The sequence below is a fragment of the Nicotiana sylvestris genome, chromosome 5, assembly GCF_000393655.2.
Source record: "Nicotiana sylvestris chromosome 5, ASM39365v2, whole genome shotgun sequence".
In the NCBI taxonomy this organism is placed as follows: domain Eukaryota; kingdom Viridiplantae; phylum Streptophyta; class Magnoliopsida; order Solanales; family Solanaceae; genus Nicotiana; species Nicotiana sylvestris.
The window spans coordinates 148,585,864-148,605,656 of record NC_091061.1 but is presented as its reverse complement, the minus strand read 5'-3'; the positions used below and the strand labels follow the sequence as shown (position 1 = coordinate 148,605,656).

The window sequence follows — 19,793 nt, the reverse complement described above, 5'->3', positions numbered from 1 at the left end:
TGTAAGTCACATATTTGAATTAATGAGTCGTCGAGGCAAGGAGCTTTCTCCACGGGAGGGTTGACAACAAGCATTTTGATTCATGTTGCGTCTTCCATTTACCAACACTCAGTTTTCTGAATATCTTACTAATTTTAATTAGCCAATCCAGCCTGAACATCAAGGACAACTGCTGAGTATCAGTATTATTTAAATCACAGGATTTATGTCTCTTTGTACATTTAGCGTGTTGACTCTAGATATGAAGCTTGGATATTTAAAATCGAAAAATTATGCAAGTTCGACATATGTAACATATATGTATTTGTCTGTAGCAGTATGGTAAAGCTGCATATAATAAACCCTTGTGATCCGACCCTTTTTTGGACCCCATGCATTACGGAAGCTTAATGAGGCTGCCCTTTTGTTTGTAGCAGTATGCGTGATCGAACCCTGAAGTTTTACAGTTTAATTTTCAGCAAGCAGTTAATCGAAGTTTTTTAAGTTAAAATATAGATCAAACTAATATTTAAGTTTAACAACTATATGTTAGGTAGAAGAGGGGGATTTGCATCTATACTCGCTTTTTGGGTCACGTTTTAACTTGTGTCCGCTTTGTAAAAAATAATTGCAAGCGTACCCATTTTTTTGCGTAACTTCAGCATACGGGGCTGAAGTAGCAAAGGCAATCACGCAAAACTTCAGCATTTTAGTAGACGGGACTGAAGTAGCAAAGGCCATATGCTGAAGTTTTTTTGTCCTGAATAAGATGCTGAAGTTATTTAGTTCATTTGTAAAAACTTCAGCGCTAAAATAGTTGAAGGTTTTGTCTTTGATTCATTAGTTTTGTCGTAAAGCTTTTTCAAAAACTTCAGCAGAAGATGCTGAAGTTATTTAGTTGTTTATTGTAAAAACTTCAGCACTAAATAAGCTGAAGTTTTTTTGGCGTGGATAAGCTTTTTCAAAAACTTCAGCAGAAGATGCTGAAGTTATTTAGTTCATTTGAAAAACTTCAACACTATATAAGCTGAAGTTTTTTGTCCTGGATTCATTAGTTTTGTCATAAAGCTTTTTCAAAAAGTTCAGCAGAAGATGCTGAAGTTATTTAGTTCATTTGTAAAAATTTCAGCACTATATAAGCTGAAATTTTTGAAAAACCTTTCTAACATACTAGATAAATAATCGCCTTATTCTTTCATAGTGTATTACTACTATAAAATAATCAGATTGCCAACAGTATCTAAATTATAAATTTTGGAAATAATAAACGTGAAAAGAATAGAATTACGTGGAAATATTCGCAAATTATTGTCTACTAACTTACGTAATTATTTGTAATTTGTTTTTAAATAATCCGATAAACATAGTTATGGCAATCATCCTATGAACTGAAGTTTCATAGAAGCACCAATAGCAGAAGAAGAAGAAGAAGAAGAAGAAGAAGAAGAAGAAGAAGAAGAAGAAGAAGAAGAAGAAGAAGAAGAAGAAGAAGAAGAAGAAGAAGAAGAAGAAAGGGGAAGAAGAAAGGGGACTGAAGTTGTTTAAAAAGTGGGTTTAAGTTAAAAAAAATTTAAAAAAATGGGTATAGAGCTAATAGCGAAAAAGCTGGCCTCAAGACGTTGTTTTAAAATAATAAATAATTGTAATTTAAAATATCATTTATTAAAAATGAGTGTCATGAATTAACTGGCATCAATACAGCTTTGGAGAAGCTAATAGGCAATAGAACTGCAATGTTGATGTTAGCTCCTTTTACTACTCTTGCGGCATAAATTGATATGTTACCCAGTGGGACCTGACCGAACCACATTGTGTTGAAAATATTCAGGAATCAAATTAATACACGACTTTTACATTTTAGGCTATTCTTTTGTGGCACTTTTGAAATTCGAGTAATTCTTATTTAAAGCGTTTATTCTGTTGACATTATTATTGTTAATTTGTTATAAACTAAAAGAGCACAAAAAAAACAAGTCCATACTACTACCCGTACAGAATATTATTGTAATAATTCATGGTTGAGACTACCATTTAATTTACACAAACGACATTATAAAATACTAACATAAGTAAGAGGTATTCATCATGTTCATTCGAACATCAGTTTTATGTTAATTGATTACGTAATCTCTTTTTACGGATCAACAAAAACTTAGCCATTTAATTTATAGGCGGAAAAAGTTTAAAGAGTCATATTGCTAGAACTACGAAGTGCAAGAATACAGAAAGGTCATTACTTTACCTTATAGAAGATTATCGTTGCAATTCATGTTTACCAATTTCATAAGGGTTTAGGTCGCCGAAGTTACAAAAAGAACATACACCAAGTATATTGTCTATGTGTAGATGAGATATGTGCATTTTTCTGATTTTTCATTCCGTGTTAGGTACTCGCATTGGAGTCCGATTATATTCAAATTTGCGTCATATAGAATCTTATTCGGGGGAGGGGGGGAGCGCTCTCTACAAAGGATTTTTTTCATGCTCAGGACTCGAACTCGAGACCTCTGGTTAAGGGAAGAGCATCTCCATTCACTACGTCACAGATAAGATATATGCATGGTACATCAAAATAAAATATTATTATCTCAACAACACAATATTGTCTTTGTCTTTTTAGGTTTAGAATACGCATCATTACTTTGAATTCAATTATTATGTTAATATAATAATGTGATGATCCGGCCAGTCGTCTCATAACTTATCGTTCCATTTTTCTCATTTCTGCTCTTTATGCTTTGTTTATCTGTGTTATGTGATTTCGGGTTGGTCGGATCGAATCGGGAATGAATTTGGTAAGGTTTGAGACACTTAGTCTCTTTTGAGGAAGCTTAAGTTGGAAAAGTTAACTGGATGTTGACTTATGTGTTAGAGGGCTTGGATGTGAGTTCTGATGGTTTGGTTAGCTTCGGGAGGTGATTTAAGACTTAGGAGCGTGATCGCAATGAGTTTGGAGGTCCGGAGTAGATTTAGGCTTGAATTGGCGAAGTTGATATTTTGGCGATTTCCGGTTGGTAGACGAGATTTTGATATAGGGGTCGCAATAGAATTCCGAGAGTTGTAGTAGTTCAGTTGTATCATTTCGGATGTATGTGCAAAATTTCAGGTCATTCGGACGTGGTTTGATTGGGTTTTTGATCAAAAGCGAAATTCGAAAGATTTTTGAAAGTTTGGCTTGAATCTGATGTGTTTTGGGTGATTTGATGTTGTTTGAGGTGTTTTGATGATTGGAACAAGTTTGAATAAGGTATTAGGATATGTTTGTGCTTTTGGTTGAGGTACCGGGGGCCTCAGAGTAATTTCGGATGGTTGACGGAAAGGTTTGAGACTTGTGAAGTTGTAGAATCTCAGCTGCTTCTGGTATTTCAGCACCTGCGGATTGGGGACCGCAGGTGCGACGCCGCACGTGCGGAAGAGGAGCCGCAGAAGCGGATTTTTGAGGAATCGTTAGGAACCGCAGATGCGGTAGTGTGACTGCACCAGCGAAGGCGTAGATGCGGATAGTTGACCGCAGATGCGGATTGGGCCTTTTAAGTGAAGAACCGCAGAAGCAGTAATTTGGCCGCATATGCGGTACCACAGAAGTGGGTATTGTGTCACAGATGTGAAAATGCCTGGGCAGAAAGTATAAATTGTAACCTTCGCAAATTTTAGCTAATTTCACCATTTTTATCTCGGCTTTAGAGCTCTTTGGGCTATTTGAAAGAGGAATTTCAAGGAAACTTCATTGAGGTAAGGAATTTGGACATAAAACTCGTTCCTATGCTATTATTTCATGGATTAGAGCTAGAAATCATGGAAATTAAGGGTGAAAATTGGGGAAACTAGGGCTTGGGAACTTAGGCCTTTAATTGAGGATTTGAAGGACCATTTGAGGTTGGATTTCAGAACTTTAGATATGTATGAACTCGTGGGGAGATAAGGAATCTATTGATGTAAAAAATTTTGAATTCCGAGATGTGAACTCGGGGGTCGGGTTTTGGTAATTTTGGGATTTGTGTCATATATTAATTGTTTTTGCTTGGGCTTCGTTCTCTTAGCATATTTTGACATCCTCGTTCTGATTTTGGATAGATTCGACGCGAGTAGAGGTCGATTCGAGGGGCAAGTACGTTGAGTAATGATTGTAAATGATGTTTTGAATGTTTGAAACCCCGAATTTGCACATCGTAGTACTATATTGAGGTGAGGCACACGCTTGATGACGAGCGTGGGGTCATGCACTATTGTGGGATTGTGAGTTGGTCCATCCCGATTGATGATTTTTCCGCGTATTTTGACTGAAATCTATTTGTTACCATCATTATTTGGGCTGAATGCCATATTTGGGCCTTGAGCCAACTATTTGAATCCTTCGGGGATTTTTACTGGTATTTCCTCACTGTTTTGACTTTATACTTGAACTCAGTCATGTTATTTTCCACTGTTTTCATACTCAGCCATGTTTACTCAGTTTTAAAACTTAAATGATATTTTTAAATGATGTTTGGACTGAGAAACACTGTTTTACTATTGCCCGAGTGGCTTGTGAGGATTCTTGACTGAGTGAGGCCGATGGCCTATATTGTAAGGAAACATTTGATACTGATTATGAGGCCGAGGGCCTGAGATATGTATGACATGAGGTGGATTGATTGATATGAGGCCGAGGGCCTAGTGATGATGTCACGAAGTGACTTGATATTGCGCTTGGGTCGTAAGGGGCCCCTCCAAGAGTCTGTACACCCCTAGTGAGCGCGGGTACCCATTGTGATGTAAGATTGAGCCCGAGGGGCTGGTATTGTTCTATGTGATTGTCCGAGGGACTGGTATTATTCCATGTGATTGCCTGAGGGGCTGGTACTGTTTTGAGATGTTGCCTGAGGGGCAGATTTGTCCCGAGGGGCGAGCCTTTATGTGTTTACTTTTTCATATTTGGCAGTCAATTACCTGCTTAATTATTGAAAAAGGCTTTTCATGAAACTACATTTGAGTTAAAGGATTTTACCTATCTTTCACTGATTTACTGATTTTAAATGGTTTTACTGCTTCATTATAGAATGCTTTGTGCCTTACGTGATTTCTTGCTTTTAGTCTTTATTTACATTTGTTACTCACTGAGTTAGAGTACTCATTTTACTTCCTGCACCCCTATATACAGATTCAGGCGTTGCTGATACTACCAGTGCGAGTTGAGAGCTCCCGGCGGACATTCAAAGTTCACGAGGTAGTTGCTTGACGTCCGCAGACCCGTTTTTCTCCCTCTTTATCTTTTCTATCTCTTATCAGAAGTTTGTAATAGTGTATAGACTTATAAGATTTGTAGTAGGATTTATAGATGCTCATGACTAGTGACACCCCGGTATCGGGCTGTGTTGGGTTGTCCTTCCGCATATTTATGATATTATCTGCTACTTAGTATTATTAAATCATATTTTAGACTGTTTTCTTGTTGTTTAACTGTTTAACGTCGAAATGGGAATAGTTGACTGGCCTTGTCTTCTCGAGAGGCGCCATCACGATCGAGTCCGAGTTTATGGTCGTGACATGTTGGTATTAGAGACTAGGTTACATAGGTCTCATGAGTCATGAGCAGGTTTAGTAGAGTCTCGCGGATCGGTACGGAGACGTCTGTATTTATCCTCGAGAGGCTGTAGAACCTTTAGGAAAACTTCATATTCTTGAAATTCTTGTCGTGCGAATTTGTTGATCCGAGTACTAAACTTTTGTTGTTCTATTCTCTCACAAATGGTGAGGACATGTGCTACCGGTGGACGACCACCAGTACCACCAGCCGTGGCCACTAGAGGCCGAGGACGCAATTGTGGTCGTGGTAGGGGTAGAGTAGCTAGGGTAGCACCTGCAGATCCACCAGCTTCCCCAGTTCAGGGTCAGGTTCTAGTTATGGTCTCTCCAGCAGCACCAGCTTAGGCACCAGTTGTGCCCATGGTGATTCTGGGTATTTAGGAGGCCTTGGCTCAGATCTTATCAGTTTTCACTAGCCTAGCTCAGGCGGTTTCAGCCACTACAGCCGCAACAACTTTTCAGGTCGGGAGAGGCAATCAGACTCCCACCGCTCGCACACCTGAGCAGGTCGTGCAGGGACTTCAGACGCCGGGGACATATCCAGCCTAGCTGGCTGCAGCTACTCAGGACTATGTAGTTCTTGCTATGTCGGAGGATGAGCAGCGTAGGTTGGAGAGGTTTGGTAGACTGCAGCCTCCGACCTTCAGTGTAGAGGGTGAGGATGCCTAGGGTTTCTTAGACAAATTCCAGAGGATGATTCGTACTGCGGGTATTCTGGAGACCAGCGGAGTCACTTTCACTGCTTATCAATTTTCTGGAGCTGCCTTCACTTGGTGGGAGGTTTTTGAGAGGCGTAGGCCTGTTGGTGCAGCACTCCTTACCTGGCAGCAGTTCTCCGTTCTATTCCTGGAGAAGTATGTGTGCAGTCCCACAGAGAAGAGCTACGTAGGGAGTTTGAGTGGTTGCATCAGGAGAGATGATTGTGACGTAGTACGAGATGAGGTTCTCTGAGTTAGCTCGTCATGCTATTTGTATGGTTCCGACAGATAGAGAGAGGATTAGGAGGTTTGTTGATGGCCTCACTTATCAGCTTCGCATTCTTATGACCAGGGAGAGGGTAATTGGTGCTACTTTCGAGGAGGTTGTGGATATTGCCCGTGAGATTGAGTCTGTTTGTCGCCAGGAGCGCGAGGAGAGGGAGGCCAAAAGGCCTCGAGGATCTGGTAGTTACAGTGGTACTCCTTCGAGAGGTCAGTTTCAGCATGGCAGAGGCCGTCCATTCAGGCATGCTCAGCCAGCTCGCCCAGGTTATCGTGGGGCATCATCGGGTCATGGTTCTCACAGTTCTCGTCAGGGCCAGTCATCACTTAGTGCCTTTCTAGATCAGAGTTCGTCCCATGCTCCATCAGCTCAGGGCTCTTATATGCCGAGTGTATCTGCTAGTCACTCTAATGCGAGGGGTTCCCTTCAGTCCCCTTCTCCAACACCTGGGAGTTGTTATGAGTGTGGTGAGATGGGGCATATGTGGAGGCAATGCCCTTGTCGTCTTGCGAGTTTATCTCAGCAGAGGGGTCAGTCATCGGCTTCAGCGCCAGTTACTTCACCACCATCCCCTAGCCAGTTAGGGGTAGAGGCTAGTCAGCTAGGGGTCGACCCGGAGGGGGAGGTCGATCAGGTGGCGGTCAGGCCCATTTCTATCCACTTCCATGTAGACCCGATACTATTGCTTCAGATACTATTATTACAGCTATTTTTTCAGTCTGCCACAGAGATGCCTCTGTATTATTTGATCCTGGTTCCACCTTTTCTTATGTGTCATCATACTTTGCTCATTATTTGGGTATGCCCCATGAGTTTCTTGCTCCACCTATTCATGTATCTACCCTGGTGGACGATACTGTTGTTGTAGACCATGTGTACCGGTCGTGTGTGGTGACTATTAGGGGTCTGGAGACCCGTGTGGATCTTCTATTATTGTGTACAGTGGATTTCAATGTCATTTTGGGCATGGATTGGCTATCTCCGTGTCGTGCTATTCTGGACTGTCATGCTAAGATAGCCACATTGGCTATATCGGGTGTGCCACGGATTGAGTAGTGAGGTGTGACTGATTATGTTCCTAGTAGAGTGATCTCATTCTTGAAATGCCAGCGTATGGTTGGGAAGGGTTGTCTTTTGTATCTAGCCTTTGTGAGGGATATCAGTGCTGAGACTCCTAGTATTGATTCTGTTCCACTTGTGAGGGATTTTTTCGATGTTTCCCGTAGACCTGTCGGGCATGCCATCAGACAGGGATATTAATTTTGGTATTGACCTGGTGTCGGGCACTCAGCCCATTTCTATTCTGCCGTATCGTAGGGCACCAGCGGAGTTGAAGGAATTAAAGGAGCAGCTTCAGGAACTCCTTGATAAAGGGTTCATTCGGCCTAGTGTGTCACCTTGGGGTGCGCCGGTTCTATTTGTGAAAAAGAAGGATGGCACTGTGAGAATGTGCATTGATTATAGGCAATTGAACAAAGTAACAATTAAGAATAAGTATCCTTTGCCTCGCATTGATGATTTATTCGACCAGCTTCAGGGAGCGAGAGTGTTCTCCAAGATTGATCTCCATTCAGGTTATCACCAGTTGAAGATCAGGGACTCAGATATTCTTAATACAGCTTTCAGGACCAGATATGGTCATTATGAGTTCTTGGTGATGTCTTTTGGGCTGAGTAATGCCCCAACAGCGTTCATGCATTTGATGAACAATGTGTTCCGGCCTTATCTTGACTTGTTTGTCATAGTCTTCATTGATGATATTCTGGTATATTCGCATATTCAGAAGGAGCACACGGAGCATTTGAGAGTTGTGTTGTAGAGATTGAGAAAGGAGAAGTTTTATGCAAAATACTCCAACTGTGAGTTTTGGCTCAGTTTAGTGGCTTTCTTAGGGCACGTGGTATCCAGCGAGGGTATTCAGGTTGATCCGAAGAAAATAGAGGCGGTTTAGAGTTGGCCCAGACCGTCCTCAGCCACAGAGATTCGCAGCTTTCTTGGTTTGGCAGGGTATTATCGCCGTTTTGTTCAGGAATTCTCATCCATCGCATCGCCCTTGACCAAGTTAACTCAGAAGGGTGCTTCATTTGTTTGGTCGGACGAGTGTGAGGAGAGCTTTCAGAAGCTCAAGATAGCTTTGACCACAGCTCTAGTGTTAGTTTTGCCATCAGCTTCAGGTTCATGTACGTGTATTGTGATGCTTCGAGAGTTGGCATTGGTTGTGTATTGATGCAGGAGGGTAGAGTTATTGCTTATGTTTCTCGTCAGTTGAAGCCCCATGAGAAGAACTACCCCGTTCATGATTTAGAGTTGGCTGCCATAGTTTGCGCGTTGAAAACTTGGAGGCATTACTTGTATGGTATGTCTTGTGAGGTGTTTACTGATCATCGTAGCCTCCAGCACTTGTTCAAACAGAAGGATCTCAATTTGAGGCAGCGGAGATAGTTGGAGTTGCTTAAGGATTATGATATCACTATATTGTACCATCCGGAAAAGGCCAATGTGATGGTCGATGCCTTGAGCCGAAAGGCGGTGAGTATTGGGAGTTTAGCATATATTCCATTTGGGGAGAGACCTCTTGCAGTTGATGTCCAGGACTTGGCCAATCGGATCATGAGATTAGATATTTTGGAGCCCAGTCGGGTATTGGCTTACGTGCTTTCTGGTCTTCTTTATATGATCGCATCAGAGATCGCCAGTATGATGATCCATATTTGCTTGTCCTTAAGGATAGAGTTCAGCATGATGATGCAAGAGATGTGACCATTGGTGATGATTGGGTGTTGAGAATGTGGGGCCAGATTTGTGTGCCCAATGTGGATGGGCTTCGGGAGTTGATTCTGGAGGAGGCCCATAGCTCGCGGTATTCCATTCATCCGGGTGCCATGAAGATGTATCAGGATTTGAGGCAGCACTATTGGTGGAGAAGAATAAAGAAAGACATTGTGGGGCTTGTAACTCGGTGACTCAATTGTCAGCAGGTAAAATATGAGTATCAGAGATCGGGTGGCTTGCTTCAGCGGATAGATATTCCAGAGTGGAAGTGGGAGAGGATCACTTGGACTTTTTTGTTGGACTTCCACGGACTTTGAGAAAGTTCGATGTTATTTAGGTGATTGTGGATCGGCAGACCAAGTACGCGCACTTCATTCCTGTGTGTACTACCTATTCTTCAGAGCGGTTGGTAGAGATCTATATCTGGGATATTGTTCGTTTGCATGGTGTCCCAGTTTCTGCCATTTCAAATAGGGGCACTCAGTTTACTTCGCAGTTTTGGAGGTCTGTGCAACGAGAGTTGGGTACTCATGTTGAGTTGAGCACAGGTTTTCACCCTCAGATGGACGGACAGTCCGAGTGCACTATTCAGATATTGGAGGACATGTTACGTGTTTGTGTCATGGATTTCGGAGGGTCATGGGATCAGTTTCTACCGCTTGCAGTGTTTGCTTATAACAGCAGCTACCAATCGAGTATTCAGATGGCTCAATATGAGGCTTTGTATGGGAGGCGGTGTAGATCTCCAGTTGGTTGGTTTGAGCCCGGTGAGGCTAAGCTATTGGGGACAGACTTGGTATAGTATGCCTTAGAAAAGGTGAAGGTGATTCAGGAGAGGCTTCGTACCGCGTAGTTGAGGCAAAAGAGTTATGCTAACAGGAAGGCTCGAGATGTGTCCTACATGATTGGTGAGAAGGTTCTGTTGAAGGTTTCACCCATGAAGGGTTTTATGAGATTTGGGAAGAAAGGGAAATTGAATCCGCGGTTTATTGGGCCTTTTGAGGTGCTTCGGAGGATTGGGGAGGTGGCTTATGAGCTTGCTTTTCCACCCAGCTTGTCGAGTGTGCATCTGGTATTTCATGTTTCTATGCTCCGGAAGTATATTGGGGATCCGTCTCATGTTTTGGATTTCAGCACGGTTCAGTTGGATGATGATTTGACTTATGATGTGGAGCGAGTAGCTATTTTGGGTCATTAGGTTCGAAAGTTGAGGTCAAAGGATATAGCTTCGATGAAAGTGCAGTGCAGAGATCGGCCCGTGGAGGAGGCTACCTGGGAAACCGAGCGGGAGATGCGGAGCAAATATCCTCACCTATTTAAGGCTTCAGGTATGTCTCTTGACTCGATCGAGGACGAACGTTTATTTAAGTTGGGAAGGATGTGATGACCCGTCCAGTCATCTCATGAGTTACCGCTCCATTTTTCCCATTTATAATCTTTATGCTTTCTTTTTTCGTGTTATGTGATATCGGGTTGGTCGGATTGAATCGGGAATAAATTTGGTAAGGTTTGAGACACTTAGTATCTTTTGAGGAAGCTTAAGTTGGAAAAGTCAATCGGATGTTGACTTGTGTATTAGAGGGCTCGGATGTGAGTTTCGATGGTTCAGTTAGCTTCGGGAGGTAATTTATGACTTAGAAGCGTGATCAGAATGAGTTTTGGAGGTCCGGAGTAGATTTAGGCTAGAATTGGCGAAGTTGATATTTTGGCGATTTCCGGTTGGTAGGCGAGATTTTGATATAGGAGTCGGAATGGAATTCCGAGAGTTACAATAATTTCGTTGTGCCATTTGCGATGTGTGTGCAAAAGTTTAGGTCATTCGAACGTGGTTTGGTTGGGTTTTTTATCAAAAGCAAAATTAGGAATATTTATGAAAGTTTGGCTTGAACCCGATGTGTTTTGGGTGATTTGATGTTGTTTGAGGTGTTTTGATGATTGGAACAAGTTTGAATAAGGTATTAGGATATGTTTGTGCTTTTGGTTAAGGACCCGGTGGGGCTCAAGATGATTTCGGATGGTTGACGGAAAGGTTTGAGACATGTGAAGTTGCAGAATCTCAGCTGCTTCTGGAATTTCTGCACATGCGGATTGGGGACCGCACGTGCGGAAGAGGAGCCGCAGAAGCGGATTTTGGAGGAATCGTCAGGAACCACAAATGCAGTAGTATGACCGCACATGCGGAGAGTTGACCGCAGATGCGGATTGGGCCTTTTAAGTGAAGAACCGCAGAAGCGGTAATTTGGCCGTATATGCAGTACCGCAGAAGCGGGTATTGTGTCTTAGATGTGAAAATGCCTGGGCAGAAAGTATAAATTGTGGTGTTCACAAATTTTAGCTAATTTCACCATTTTTATCTCGGCTTTGGAGCTCTTTGGGCGATTTGAAAGAGGGATTTCAAGGGAACTTCATTGAGGTAAAGAATTTGGACCTAAAACTCGTTCCTATGCTATTACTTCATGGATTAGAGCTAGAAATCATGGAAATTAAGGGTGAAAATTGGGGAAACTAGGGCTTTGGAACTTAGGTCTTCAATTGAGGATTTGAAGGACCATTTGAGGTCGGATTTGAGAACTTTTGATATGTATGAACTCGTGGGGAGATAAGGAACCTATTGATGTAAAAATTGTTGAATTTCGAGACGTGGGACCGGGGGTCGGGTTTTGGTAATTTCGGGATTTGTCATATATTGATTGTTTTCGCTTGGGCTTCGTTCCCTTAGCATATTTTGACGTCCTCGTTCTGATTTTGGATAGATTCGACTCGAGTGGAGGTCGATTCGAGGGGCAAGGGCGTCGCGAGCTAGAGATTTGACCGGTTCGAGGTGAGTAATGATTGTGAATGATGTTCTGAGGGTTTGAAACCCCAAATTTGCACATCGTAGTGCTATATTGAGGTGAGGCACACGCATGATGACGAGTGTGAGGTCGTGCACTATTGGGCGATTGTGACTTGGTCCATCCCAATTGATGATTTTTCCGCGTATTTAACTGAAATCTATTTGTTGTCATCATTACTTGAGTTGAATGCCATATTTGGGCCTTGAGCCAAATATTTGAACCCTTCGGGGATTTTTACTGATATTTCCTGACTGTTTTGACTTTATACTTGAACTCAGTCATGTTATTTTCTATTGTTTTTGTATTCAGCCATGTTTACTCAGTTTTAATACTTAAATGATATTTTTAAATGATGTTTGGGCTGAGAAACACTGTTTTACTATTGCTCGAGTGGCTTGTGAGGATTCTTGACTGAGTGAGGCCGAGGGCCTATGTTGTGAGGAAACATTTGACACTGATTATGATGTCGAGGGCCTGTGATATGTACGCCACGAGGTGGATTGATTGATATGGGAACGAGGGCCTAGTGATGATGCCACGAGGTGGCTTGATATTGCGCTTGGGCCGTAAGGGGCCCCTCTAGGAGTCTGTACACCCCCAGTGAGCGCGAGTACCCATTGTGATGTGATATTGAGCTCGAGGGGCTGGTATTGCTTTATGTGATTGCCCGAGGGGCTGGTACTGTTCTGAGATATTGCCCGAGGGACGGATTTGTTGATACTATGCCCGAGGGGCGGATTTGTTGATACTGTGCCCGAGGGGCGAGCCTTTGTGTGTTTACTTTTTTATATTTGGCTGTCAATTACCTGCTTAATTATTAAAAAAGGCTCTTCATGAAACTACATTTGAGTTAAAGGATTTTACCTATCTTTCACTAATTTACTGATTTTAAATGGTTTTGCTGCTTTATTATAGAATGTTTTGTGCCTTGCGTGATTTCTTGCTTTCAGTCTTCATTTACATTTGTTACTCACTGAGTTGGAGTATTCACTTTACTCCCTGCACCCCTATGTGCAGATTTAGGCGTTGCTGATTCTGCCAGTGCGAGTTGAGAGCTCCCGGTGGACATTCGGAGTTCACGAGGTAGCTGCTTGACGTCCGCAGACCCGTGTTTCTCCCTCTTTATCTTTTCTATCTCTTATCAGACTTTTGTAATAGTGTATAGACTTATCGGATTTTTAGTAGGATTTATAGATGCTCATGACTAGTGACACCCCGGTATCGGGCTGTGTTGGATTACCCTTCCGCATATTTATGATATTATCTACTACTTAGTAATATTAAATCATGTTTTAGACTGTTTTCTTATTGTTTAACTGTTTAACGTCGAATTGGGAAGAGTTGGTTGGCCTTGTCTTCACGAGAGGCGCCATTACGACCGGGTCCGGGTTTAGGGTCGTGACAAATAATATTTATTTTTCCATTTAAATGAATGTTACATCTATATCGATGTCAATTGCTATTACACATAATTCGTATTATTTTATTGATACACGCAGAATTCATGTGCAACGCACATACACTAAAGCTAGTTATATTAATTTAAAAAACATATGAATGCATTCTACAATACATTGAATACATACTGCTTATAATATATACTGCTGGACAAAACAGTAAAACAAAGTGAAGCTTTAAAATTATATAATTACATTGAATACAGTTAAAAACAGTGAATATATTGAAAAAGTAGAAAAAACTAATAAAGACAGTGAATATAACGAAATACATAGAATACAGCGAGATACATTGAAATACAATTAAAAAGGGTAACATACTCTTCAAGTTCCTTAGCCCCAAACTCAGTCCCCAATCCACCGATATCCAGGTCGTCGCCATGTGGGGCGTCACCGCCGGTACCGAGCCCCTCTGAGTCGTCCAGGTAGTGAATCTCTCATTTCTGCTTCGAAAATTTTGAGATCTGCACTTGTATTTCTCCAAATCTTTGTTTCTCCTTTATCTTTTGTTTCCCCAAATCTTTGTTTCTACTTACCACAGTTCTTTGGAGCAAAAAAAGTTGAAAATTGAGAGAGATAATAGAGATGAATCAGTGGAGAATCATTGATAGAGAAAATGGGGAAGAGAATGGCGTTGTGACAGAGAGAATGGCGTTGTGACAGAGAGAATGGGGCAGATGCAGGAAGAAGGATAAGGGAGGAGGGGGTTAGGGGTGACACAATAAGGAAGGGGGGGAAGTGGTCGCCGACCGGATCTGTCGTTGGCGGAACACAGCCCCTCCTAGGGTTTCTAAAAGCAGAGAGGAAAAATCGGGGGAAAAAGAGAAGAAAGAGGAAAGAGAAAGGAGGAAAGAGGGAGAGAGAAGTTTACTTCCTATACGGTAATTTTGTGAGAGAGAAAAAAGAAGGAGAGAGAAAAATAATACACAACGTATTTAATGGCTTAAAGGTAGGAAGTGGCCATAAATAGATATTTTGCTATAAAAATTAAAAGCTAGCTATAGGAGATAATTTTTTAAAAATATATTTATTTATAATAAATAAGATATCAACATTTACTATAGGAGATAAAATTTCCTTTTTTGTAATAACTCCTACCAAACAACCCCTTGTAGTTTCGACTTGTAATACAGATTTGTTACGATTCTCAAATTTGACGTAACAAAGCTCTGACGTAATCTACTACTAGTAGACAAATTTGACCGTAATATAAATTTAACATCCCCCATCAACATTTTCACAAAAGGATTGCACACTTAAAAATCTTGATAAATATGAAAATTTTCAAATTAACAAAACTAAACCAAGATTGCAATTCATTTTTTCTTGAAAAAGAACAAGCTTAGGGGAGCGAATAGATATTCGCTCATGTTAGGCATCATCATGTTCTTTTCCCCAATGAATGACTAACGCATTATCCGATTCATTTAGAGGGTCTATTAATAAAGAAATTAATAGATATTATCATAAATTAATTTAGACATTATCAGACATAACCATATATATATAACATAAATCAATGTTAGACATTCAATTAATTATAGAAAAATTAATTTCATTCAATTAATGACTAATGCATTATCCGATTTCATAAATTTCATATTTATGAAATCGGATAACATCATTGATTTATGTTAACATGGTGGTTTATGCGAAGAGACCTTCAGCAAAGATACCAACGAATTTGGGTTTTTCAATACTTAGATGCGCCGAATCAATCGGTTGCCGAATCACCAGTCATCGAAGATGGGATAACTCTCATATCGCTAGTTCATCCCGATAGAACGGAAGTGAGTAACCTGGAAAGCAAACCAGTCAAGCAAGTGAAATGATCCGTAAGGTGAGGTTAGCCTTTTCTTTATGATCGTAAACTCCGCTGATCTACTCTCATGGCAAAGCTTACGTTCGCTCTGAGATATTTTCAACCCCTCTCTATAAAAAAGTCCTTTCCTCTTTTCATATAGTTATTATAATGAATAAATAGGAAAGGTCTGCTTCAACCCCGGCCAATCGCTACTGTTCCCATGACCATCAACTGGATCTTTCGCTGTATCAGTTTGGCCTTCAACTTGCTTTAATGGACAGTTATCATCCTTAAAGCCATATTTGCCTTTGCCATAATTAAAAGAGATCATATGAAGGCTCTCATACTCAATTTTCCACACAGTGCGATTTAAACTTAGATAAAATAAAAAAGGCTTAGTAAGATCAACTTCTGCACACAATAAAATAGAACGATCGCCCTCAACATCAGAGGTAGTATAATCAATCTTGAGCACCTTTCCAATTTCTTTCCCTTTAGCCGCCGAGCATGATGTCCGTTTTTTCCTTTTTGGTGGCCCTTAAAGTTTTATTTTTATACTTTATTCGGTCATCAAAGACATACTCTGCAAGCCTATTTCCCCTGTCATGTCAGCATTAAAAAAAAGTATTATCTTATTGAGGAACCTTCATTCCCCCCCCCTCCCTCGCTGTATTGAATTCTTTTAGTATCCAACCTACTCTCTTTGTTAAGTCGAAAGACTTTTCTTTTGAAAAAGACTTTTTAGTCTCGTCCAACAAGAGAGGTAAAGCCTTTCTATTCAAATGAGATGCACTCCCATTGTCTCGCTAAGGTCAGCAGCAAGACATAGAGCAGGGATTGAGTAGTCTTGGGAGGAGGACTTATATTCCCCGGTTACGAGTTGACGACGTTTTCACTAATCAAACTTGAAAAAGTCTTTTACACATTCGGGAGAGAGTACCGGAAGGCTCAACTTTCGCTTAAAATCCCAGTTTGGATGAGCAGAGTTAGACATAACCATATAATTAATGTCTAACATTAATAGCGGAAGTTGGTTTTTTCGCTAACATTAATGTCTAACATTAATGTCTAACATATAATTCGCTTAAAACAAGAGGTTAAAACTGATGTTTCAGAGGTTGAAAAACAAGAGGTTAAAGCTGATGTTTCAGGGGTTGAAGAGGAAAAAGATAATTATAGTACACTATTTTTGGTCGTTATTTGTAGTGTTTATTTGATAGGATATTTTTGTCTATGTAGTGAATTATAAAAATTGTTGGCTTACAAGGCTAAATGCTCAGTAAATCTGATATAAGCCCTACTCACCTAGAATTAGACTACCCTCCGCCTTTTTGCTGAACTAGCAAACCGGGTTGGCGCGGGTGAGCCTTTGGTAACTGTGTTAAATAGCGGAAGCACTATTTATAGGGTTTATATCCTACATAAAAAATTCATTTCCAGTTATGCGGCCGAAGAGTATAGATTGGTGTCGATTTTTTAATGTATTGAAAATATCGACAACCTGGATGATTATACGCTGTGTGAGAAGTTCGAAAAACTGACGATTGATAGCGGGACTTCTTCTGATAATGGTAATACCGGATCTTCCTCGGGTAATTCAGAGGTCAGCGTAAGCAGTACGCCTTCTTTTTCTCATTCTTTGAACACATTTCATCCTTGATGGGAGGGTACAATACAGGATATGAAGAAAGGTATTTGCTTAGATTTTGTTTTACCCCATTATCCGGGGTCGTAGAAGAATTTTGGTAATAAAAGTATGGCTTTTGCATTTCGTTTTCTACCCGGTCAATCTAAATTTCTACTTAAAGAGTTAGAGTATTGTAGTGAGAAATTGGAAAAACTGACTGTATACTGCAACAACAACCTGGGCTTATCATATATAACTAGTAAAATTTCACCCGATAGTATGTTTACTGCCTCTAGTTTAGGAGCCGGCGTTCGTGGATTATTGAATGAACCTGGGAATGCGGATAGGGTATTAACTGATGTTGTAACATATAGTCCCTCATATTTTGGGCGTTACTTGGCGCTAGTGGTCACGGGTGTAGGTTGTGTTGTCTGGTACAAGGTGGACCCTTGCTCAATGGCTAATATGCCTGATAGCACCATATTTGGCCCGCTATTCAACTACTAGAAGTATTTCGACCTACAGTATCAACCGCAGGGGTTTGAGGTCACAAAGTTTATCGATTCTGCTAATCTTACCCAGCTCATGCTCCATGCCATTAATGAAATGCCTTTATGTGAATTAACTATTCCGGCTAGTGGATCTCTGCTTAAGGCAGTTGGGTTGGGCATAATTCTCTCATTCGCTCTTGTTGCCGGTTTTGTCCCTACCGAAATGGGATGGTGTGGATAGTCTATTAAAAATAAAATCACTTTTTTAACCAAGATGTTATCATAATACTTCTAAAGAAAAGAAAGTAGTAAGAGTATCTAAACAGCTACGCACCTTTACTTAAGTAATTAAGTAAGGTTCTCTCTTAGCTTTTCTCAGCCTATTCTAATAAGCTTGAACTATTCTATTAGTGAAAGCCAAGAAAGTCTACCGGACGTGGGAAAAACAGACTTCTAGTCAGGGTTGGCGCCCTAGCCTAAACCTATTAGTCTTGCTAGCTTAACGTCTTGGGAGTTCAGTAATTCCAGGGCGGGGAGAACGAAGGTTTAAGCTTGGAATAAGGTCCCTAGTCTAATTCTTTTACATTCCCTCTTCTAAGAACTTCAGTCAAAAGGCAGTGATGTGAAATAACCATTCTAAGTACGGGCTTTTCCCCTACAGTGGAAAATAACCATTCGGAGGACTAAGACTAAAAAGAGGGCGCTGATACATCGACAACTCAATTAGACCGGCACAACCTATCCAGGAATCTGGACCTGAACCCCTAAAATGGTAATTTTATATTCTATTTAGCTGCCTTACGTAGATTAATAGAATCCTCCAGTGCCCTTCAACCTTTAGTCACTAGTAGAGTCCGAGCTAAACTAGGATACGCCCCCACTCACTTCCCCTACCAACCATCAGGGGTCAATGATTTATGTTCAAGGTTCCCTCGGTGTATAAAAAAGGTTGCTCAGTAAGAAAAAAGAAAAAGATAGGCTCTCAAAAAGCTAACCTGGCTTTTTCTTCTTCTTCTTACCGGAGTTAATATATTTTTTCTTATTCTTATTCTTCTTCGGTGGATGGATGAATAGAGTAGGTGAAGAGTTACTCTGCCCCTGCCTTTGAATAGTAGCTTTCTTAGGGGAATCTGGCCTTTGACTCTAGCCTTGCTTATCTTTGATGATACTATCGGATTGTATCCTGTATTTATATAGAAGTACTCTTTTATCTTGTCCCGCGTAGTCTTTCACATTCACTGGTTTTGTATCAACCCAATCTTGATTATTGTCATACACCGGTTCCCTCTTGGTATTAGTTTGGGTACTTAACTTCACTAATTTGGTCTTTTTCATGATGTCCAGTGTTGCCCAATTTATTAGGAAGTTAGAATCAACAAGGGCCACTATTCTCCGTTTTAAATCAGCGTATTGTGTTTCATACCACTTATCACTGACCAATGGTTTAGCTAACCCCTTATGTTTAATTATGATCTGATTTTTATCAGTCCAAAGACAATAACCCTTTGGTGATAAAAAGATACCTTTACTTAATTTGTGCTCCAGCTTAAACTTCCCCAATTCAGTGGGTGAGACATCATCATCAGGAAGAGGACTCCCAAGGATAACTGAGTCTGTATCCGTGTAGTAACAATCTTCTCTTGAATTGTAAGGATGCATATGGATACGAGCGCATGTTGTGATAGCCGCTGATATCTGAACTGCTGCTATCCTTGGCGGCCTCCACTCCGCGTCTGGAACCCGTTCTGTATTAGTCTTATAGGCAATAATGTAGTATTCATCGCTAAGCTTCTCCGCATACTGGAACCCTGTTGTTATAATTAATTGATTATATTTATCATAATTGCATACCTCTGTCTGTATGGATTCAGGGTTAATACCAAATCTACCGTATAATGAATTCATAAGGATCTTGTACACATAGGCCATGGCCTCATTACCTTCTTTTCTTGCCTTTAACCAGCTCTCAAAGAGGGAGCCAACTAACTCCTCGAATGGGCTGCCAGGATTCATCTTTTGAAACATGTAGCCCGAAAGAGGGATTACCTTGTAGCCTACGCTTCTAGCATATTTTAACTCTTCACTATAATAAACACTGACAAATTCACATGTAGGGAATATTAGTATTTTAGATTTAGGATCTTTATAGGGTAAGAAAGGTCGTTTTATGTGTGGAGGGCACTCTATATAAGCCTTAAAAAATCCAAACAAGCTATCTAATTTGACGCTCTCCAAATTGCCCCGCCAGACAGGCTCACCCCTAGGCATTGGGTAGTTTTT

At 40.8% G+C, this 19,793-nt stretch overlaps 1 protein-coding gene across 1 annotated transcript; it reads right to left on the bottom strand.

Annotated features, from left to right (window-relative positions):
* Positions 1-1,355: 1,355 nt before the first annotated feature.
* Positions 1,356-19,526, bottom strand: LOC138869473 (DNA polymerase-like). The gene is made up of 3 exons (XM_070147093.1): positions 18,717-19,526; positions 18,509-18,611; positions 1,356-1,510 (listed from the first exon to the last, which is right to left on the bottom strand). Exons 1-3 carry the CDS (start codon positions 19,524-19,526, stop codon positions 1,356-1,358), a joined length of 1,068 nt encoding a protein of 355 aa, XP_070003194.1.
* Positions 19,527-19,793: the final 267 nt, after the last annotated feature.

What these genes read in the sequence shown, in the direction of transcription:
- LOC138869473 (XM_070147093.1), bottom strand. Translation starts at nt 19,526, where the DNA reads ATGAATCCTGGCAGCCCATTCGAGGAGTTAGTTGGCTCCCTCTTTGAG. An exon ending in ACGCGGGACAAGATAAAAGA is followed by an intron (nt 18,612 to 18,716) that starts GTACTTCTATAT and finishes ATTCAAAGGCAG; the next exon opens with GGGCAGAGTAACTCTTCACC. An exon ending in GAAGAAGAAGAAAAAGCCAG is followed by an intron (nt 1,511 to 18,508) that starts GTTAGCTTTTTG and finishes AAACAACTTCAG; the next exon opens with TCCCCTTTCTTCTTCCCCTT.